The sequence below is a fragment of the Citrus clementina genome, unplaced genomic scaffold, assembly GCF_000493195.1.
Source record: "Citrus clementina cultivar Clemenules unplaced genomic scaffold, Citrus_clementina_v1.0 scaffold_5, whole genome shotgun sequence".
In the NCBI taxonomy this organism is placed as follows: Eukaryota; Viridiplantae; Streptophyta; class Magnoliopsida; order Sapindales; family Rutaceae; genus Citrus; species Citrus x clementina.
Window position 1 is genome coordinate 9,899,754 of NW_006262201.1, and position 7,067 is coordinate 9,906,820.

Sequence of the window (7,067 nt, forward strand, 5' to 3'; positions counted from 1 at the left end):
TACGCACATTATGGGGCCCCTGCCAATGCCACACCAAGTTCCAAATTCTGTCTTCCGCTTGATACCGATGGGAACTAATGGCATGGTAGGCAGATTTAACCGAAAAATTCTCCATTTTTAGAGTTCACCCAATAAAAGCAGTCATTTCCACACTGAGCTAAAGGGAGAACACAAGAGGCTATCTGCAGAATAATGTTATTAGGTAGATAACGTTGAAACAGCTCCCACCTCTAACTACTATTACTATCTATGAAATTAGCCACTACATTGTAGATTATGTCATCGGGTATCGGACAAAGAGCTTCAGAAATCAGAGGTTTTTCTTTTATCACCCAACGGTCCAACCAAAATTGGACTTTAGTGCCATCACCTATATTCCAAGCAACACCTGAGAGAACGTCAGTCCAAACCTTCCCAATCGACTACCACAAGTGGGAGCCATTTCTACAAGGCAATTCAGTAGGATGGACAGATAAATCCACCCCATATTTAGTTGACAAAACCTGAGGCCATAGACTTGAAGGAGATAAAAGAATACCCCAACCAACCTTCATGAGAAAGGACTTATTCATCCCATCCAGACTTTTGAAGCCTAAACCGCCATTAATTTTAGGCTGACAAATATTATTCCAACTGACCATACTTAGTTTTTGAGAAGTTACAGCACCACTCCATATGAAACGCTTGCATGCATGGTCTATCTTCAGCTTTATCCCAGCAGGAAGGTCGGTTGACTGCATTGCATAAATAGGGAGAGCTTGCAAAATAGATTGGGCTAGCGTAATCCGGCGAGCCAAGGATAAGTGGGAAACATTCCATCCAGAGAGCCTTATCTACATGTAGATGCAGCAACCAGATGGATTCATACAAAAAGGCCAAGAACACATGGTATGTAACTTATAGAGATCCATTTATGGATTAAAGCAAGCATCCCGGTCATGGTACATCAGATTTGATCAAGCGATTAAATCGTTTGGATTCATTCAAAACATTGATGAACCATGTGTGTACAAGAAAATTCAAGGAAAATATGTAGCCTTCCTAGTTCTTTATGTAGACGATATTCTCCTAATTGGAAACGATATAGGAGTATTGACTACAATAAAGAGTTGGTTAGCCAAACAATTTGATATAAAAGACCTGGGAAAGGCAAGTTATATTCTTGGTATCAAGTTACTACGAGACCGGAAGAATAAAACTTTAGCACTGTCTTAAGCAGTCTATATCGATAAGATATTGGCGAGATTTAGTATGGAAAATTTCAAGACTGGTTTATTACCATTCAGACATGGAATTACATTCTCTAAGGATCAATCACCTAAAACATCTGAAAAGATAGAGAATGAGACGAGTTCCTTACGCAGAAGCTGTGGGAAGTCTCATGTATGCCATGCTTTGCACTAGGTCAGACATCTGTTTTGCAGTAGGGATGGTTAGTAGATATCAATCTAATCCTGGACTTGAACACTGGACTGCGGTCAAGCATATAATAAAGTATCTGAAAAGAACTAAAAATTATATGCTTGTGTATTCTGGTGATGAACTCATTCCAGTGGGTTATACTGATTCTGACTTTATGTCAAATAAGGATTCCAGAAAATCAACTTCCGGCTATATGTCTACATTGGGAAGTGGAGCTATTAGTTGGGGGAGTGTGAAAAAATCTTGTATCGCAGACTCCACAACTGAAGCTGAATATGTGGTTGCATCCGAAGCCGTAAAAGAAACTATATGGCTCTGCAAGTTCCTACAAGATCTTGATGTAGTACCTGTTGTAATTGCACCCCTTAAACTATTTTGCGATAATAATGGTGCGGTAGCTTAATTTAAGGAACCAAGGAACCACAAGAAACAAAACATATTGAGAGGAAGTATCATCTTATAAGGGATATAGTGTAGAGAGGTGATGTGGAGGTTACTCAAATTGCGTCACAGCAAAACTTGGCAGATCCTTTTACTAAGGCCATGCCTGGGAAACCTTTTAAGTTCCACTTAGAATCCATGGGCATGCGTGAGATGTCAAATATGCTTTGAGAGCTAGTGGGAGATTGTTGGGAAAATATGCTCTTTAAAAGCATATGTGTTTATTTAATTGTAATAAATAATTTTTCTTACTAATATAATAAATGAGGTATTTTATTCAAATATCTTAATTGCATTAATATTTTGATTAAAGTTCATTTAATCATATTATATGTATTTATGTGATCACTATGTGGATTCACAGAAGACATAAATACAAGTTATCTTATGATTAAATAAATTTAGTTCGCAGTTGATAAATAAAGTTGGACACTTTATTTAAGTATAGACTGTAATGAATTCATTGAAGGATTTGTCTTAATCATGTATGAATTTATTGATGTAGTACGACTACATTGAACATGATCACATATGAGATTTAATTAACCTTGAAATGACTATCAGACTTATTAAATCTCATAGGCATTGATTTTACAGTAATCTTAATCTTGAGTTAGTTATGATTTCATGATTGTAATTGTTATTCCATTTGAGTTACTAATGGGCACGACACACAACTGTGGTCAAGATTACCCGGTATCTTGGTGGGAGGAATTATGAGTATTGGAGTTATAGATTAACAATATAGAATTTGTACAGCACATCTCTTGATGGGTTTTCGGCACTTGATCATAGAATTCTCTTGCCAGAGTGTGTCAACATATTTAGTATGTTGAAAATTATCATTAGAGAGAACCAGTAAGTATCAAGGAATAAGATGTAATTAAATCGATTAGACAGTTGAGATATCGATTTAATTAACGATGTGGTTCAAAGGATTATGCAATAAAGAAATCAATGTGGCTTGGGACGAATTATTATTCGAGCATACAATTATGGAGGTCAGTTCCAATCTTTTAGTAGAGTAGATTTGGAATTAAATAATTGGGCTAGTTTAATTACAAGCCTAATTATTATAGCCACTATTATTTATTCCCAAATGATCCCCATGTTTGCTCATTTAATTGACTGCACCACTACTGGATTAATAAGTAAGATAACTAACTATTTAGGTTAAAAGCCTAAATATATTATTTAGTGGGAGGCTTCATATAATGTACTTGTGTCTAAGGGGCCTTGTGTTATTTTACAAGGGTGGCCCTTATATCAAGAAAGAAGTAACGCTACTTTTGGTTTATTATTTTTAATTTAAATCAAACTTGATTTAATAGAATAAAATAATATTAAAAAAATAGAGCCTAGGGTTTCCACTAGATAGAGTTATAAAAAGGCTTATTTTCTCCCAAAATAAGGTAGAGCAGTCACTTTATACATATCAGAGAAAAAGATTTTTTTCTCTAATTTTGAGAGAAAAATTTTCTTGTGCTAGTTGCTTTAGTGGTTATAAAGGCACCCACATATCAAGTGCAGATCAAATTTGAGTCATAACCTAGAAGATCATTGGTGACAGTTCTTGATCTAACAAGTGTGGTGGTGATAGATCATGATCCAACAGGCGTGGTGGCGACGGATCGTGATCTAGGAGCCTAGTTTCACTTCAGCGGAAAAAGCAAAGATTGTTCATCTTCTCAGATTTTCAAGGTACGATTTCTAGATTATGAATTCTTATATATTATATGAGATCGACCCTAGAAACTTTTTTTTAATTTAAAAAATTGATTTTTCTCCAATAATTGGTATCAGAGCCTTCTCATATTAATATATAAGAATATCGTATGAAATCAATCTCGATATTTATGTATTAGAGTGGCACAGTTTATTCAGATATATATTATTTGTTTAATATATGAATAAAGCATGCTTATGGTTTGTCTTAATTCATGGTTAGATTTTTCGTTGTATTTTTTCTTTAAATTTGTAACAAGAGGGGTGATATTTTATCACTATGTTTCCTTCTTGATTTATTTTAGTGTTATGGAAATTTTGTAAGCCAAAATTGGCCTAGGAAATTTGTAAATCGCTGGAGATTAATCACGCAACGATAGATCAAAGGAACGAAGGTCGAAAATTTCAGCAAAGTGCGGCCATGTCAGCAGCAGCGTGCGCGCAACCAGCAACGCGTGCTACAACCAGCGCTGCAAGTAACTCGCCCAGCAGCTGCAGCGCGCGACCAGTAGCGCCACCAGCTGCACGAGTAAAGGCCTTCCGGTGTAGCGTGGTGGCGGGTGACTCGTTTTTTGGCTTTCCGGTGCGGACGCAACGTTTAACTTGGCGTCGAAGATGGCTGGAAATTGTGAACGGCTGGTTGTTTGAGGTGGTGGCAGCTGGGGAAGAAGGAAAAGAAAAAAATGATTTTAGGGTTTCACAGTTATTATCATTGGGGTCCCTATAGTTTCACATTTTTTTCCTTTGGGTAGAAAAGTCTTAATTGTTTACATTTAAGTCCAAAATAGTTTTGGACTTAAAGAATCCTAGTTTTAGGCCCAATTTCAATTGAGTTTAATGGATTAAAATGCATAGATAAAATTGGACACATTAAATTTATTTTTTGTCCAAAAGTTTTATTTTAATAAAAAAAATTAATTATTTATTTATTTCCTTTCAAAATTAAAATTGAACCAATAATAAATTTAAAAGCTCAATTTCCCCTAGTCCATTAACAAAGACAAGTCTATGGAAGATGGACATTAACAAGAAGCCCAATGAAGATTAGGCTTAAGGTTAATGTATTTTTTCATTTTAGGAAAGCCATAAATTAAGATTTTTTAATTATTTTTCTATATGTTATGTTTTGGATGATAACATGTCATATAGAATAAGTAGTGTCACTCTATGCATAATGATACATGTCATTCATATATTATGCATCGCGTTATATTGTTTGTAATTTGCGTATGCTTAATAATATTGGATATCATCTAGATAATATTATAGGAAGCATACAATTAACAATATGTATGTTTTAAAAAGGAAAAACTAATTTTAAAATATTAAGTGGGAGAGGGAAAATTCAAGATAATTTTTCTACGGGCTCCATTGTTAGTTCAATAATAAAATTATATATATACCTCGACTTCATGATACGGTGATACTCCCTTCGGAGGGTATATATATTAGATATTTTATTTGATGAACTTTTTAAAGATAAAATTGAAATATTTTTCAATCGATTGTTCACCCCAACGGTGACTATTGATATGAAAAATACGTAGATTGAAACAATGATTATACATTCAACTAAAATTTGTTATTAACCTTTCCAACGAAGCTCTGTTAACAAATTTAGGCCTAAAATGATAACGATAATTATTTATCATGTCTCTACATGAAAGTAAATAATCCAATGGGTAATTGGGTCTAGTAAGTGTAGACTCGACTTCCCCAATTGATAGCTTGTCAAAGCGGTACTAGATTATTGTTACAATAAATTAAAATGCATTTATGGTTTTATGCATTTTTGTCATTTATTGTGAATATTATTTCAAATTATTTATGCATGGATGTTTTATTTTTCAGAAAATGTCTTTCCTAAGCCCACTTACTATTATTCTGAGTCAAAACAAACTTACTGGAGAGAACTATATAGATTGGAAAAGAAATCTATTCATTATCCTGACTACTGAAAATTATAAATATGTCTTAACCCAACCGTGCCCTCCAGTTCCAGTGGAAGATGCTCATACAAATCAGATGAGGCTTTATGAGAAATGGCAAAAGGCTAATGAAATGGCAAAATGCCACATTTTAGCCTCAATTTCTAATATTCTACAGACCAAAGATCAGAACTTGGAGACTGCCACTGAAATAATGGATAGTCTCCAACAGATGTTCGGGTAGAGTACTCGTTCCGCGAGACAAGCAGCGCTGAAAGGAATTATGAACAGTAAAATGGGGAAGGGCACAAGAGTTCGTGATCATGTCCTCAAAATGATGGACTGTTTGAATAAGGTTGAGATTCAGGGAGCACAAATCGATGATAACTCAAAGATTGACATGGTGTTAGAATCTCTGCCAGAAACATTCAAGGAGTTTAAGGTCAATTATAACATGAACAAAAAAAACATTACCTTAACTAAATTGATGAACGAACTTCATTCGGCTGAAGAGATCTATCGTGCTGAGAAATCTCTGGGAAGCATAAATATTGCTGAAAAAGGTTCTTCTTCTAGACCTAAGCCGAAAGGCAAAGGTAAGAAGAAAGCTGGGAAAAAGAGACCGTTTACCAAGCAAGATGGCAAGCCGAAATTAAATACTTCAAGTGTGAACAGAAAGGTCATTGGAAAAAGGATTGCCCTAAGATTGTGAAATCAAGTATGGGAAATCGTTTTGTAATTGAGGCATGTTTAGTTCAGAACTCTATTGACACTTGGGTGTTGGATTCAGGAGCAACTAATCATATCTGTAATTCACTTTATTGGTTTCAGGAAACCAGGAAAATAAGTGAAGAAAGCGTCAAGCTACAGTTAGGGACATGACAGTTCGTGTCAGCAGTGAAGACTGGATCTGTTTTATTATCTTTTAATAATAAAACTTTAATTTTGAATAATTGTCTTTATATTCCAGACATTAAGGGGAATTTAATTTCAGTAGCTTGTTTGTCAAAGTAAGGGTACACTGTAAATTTTGGATCCTCTGTTTTTATTTTTTATAATAAGAGACTTATTTGTTCTGGTACATTGGAAGATAATTTATATCATTTAAGTCCAATGATCCATTCTATGCATGACATAGTGATCAATAATTATGAGCATACACATTTATCTAAGAAAAGAAATATTTCTTCCAACCAATATTACCTTTGGCATTTACGCTTGGGTCATATAAACCAAAATAGGATACATAGAATGATCAAAGATGAGCTCTTGGGTCCATTAGAAAATGAATCATTGCCACTCTGTGAATCATGTTTAGAAGGAAAAATGACCAAAAGGCCATTCTCGGCCAAAAGAGTACGTGCAACAGTACCACTTGAATTGGTACATACAGATGTATGTGGACCAATCAATATAAAAGCTCGAGGAGGTTATGAGTATTTCATTACTTTCACTGATGATTACTTAAGATACAGTTATGTTTATCTAATGCGTCACAAATCTGAAGCTCTTAAGAAATTCAAAGAGTACAGGGCTGAGACAGAAAAGCAA

At 34.7% G+C, this 7,067-nt stretch overlaps 1 protein-coding gene across 1 annotated transcript; it reads left to right on the top strand.

Annotated features, from left to right (window-relative positions):
• The first annotated feature begins 5,811 nt into the window (after positions 1-5,811).
• Positions 5,812-6,228, top strand: LOC112097881. Its single transcript, XM_024183474.1, has one exon. The coding sequence runs from the start codon at positions 5,812-5,814 to the stop codon at positions 6,226-6,228; it is 417 nt and encodes a 138-aa protein (XP_024039242.1).
• The last annotated feature ends 839 nt before the right edge of the window (positions 6,229-7,067 follow it).

Coding starts and splice junctions, on each gene's coding strand:
- LOC112097881 (XM_024183474.1), top strand. CDS start 5,812: ATGGGGAAGGGCACAAGAGTTCGTGATCATGTCCTCAAAATGATGGAC.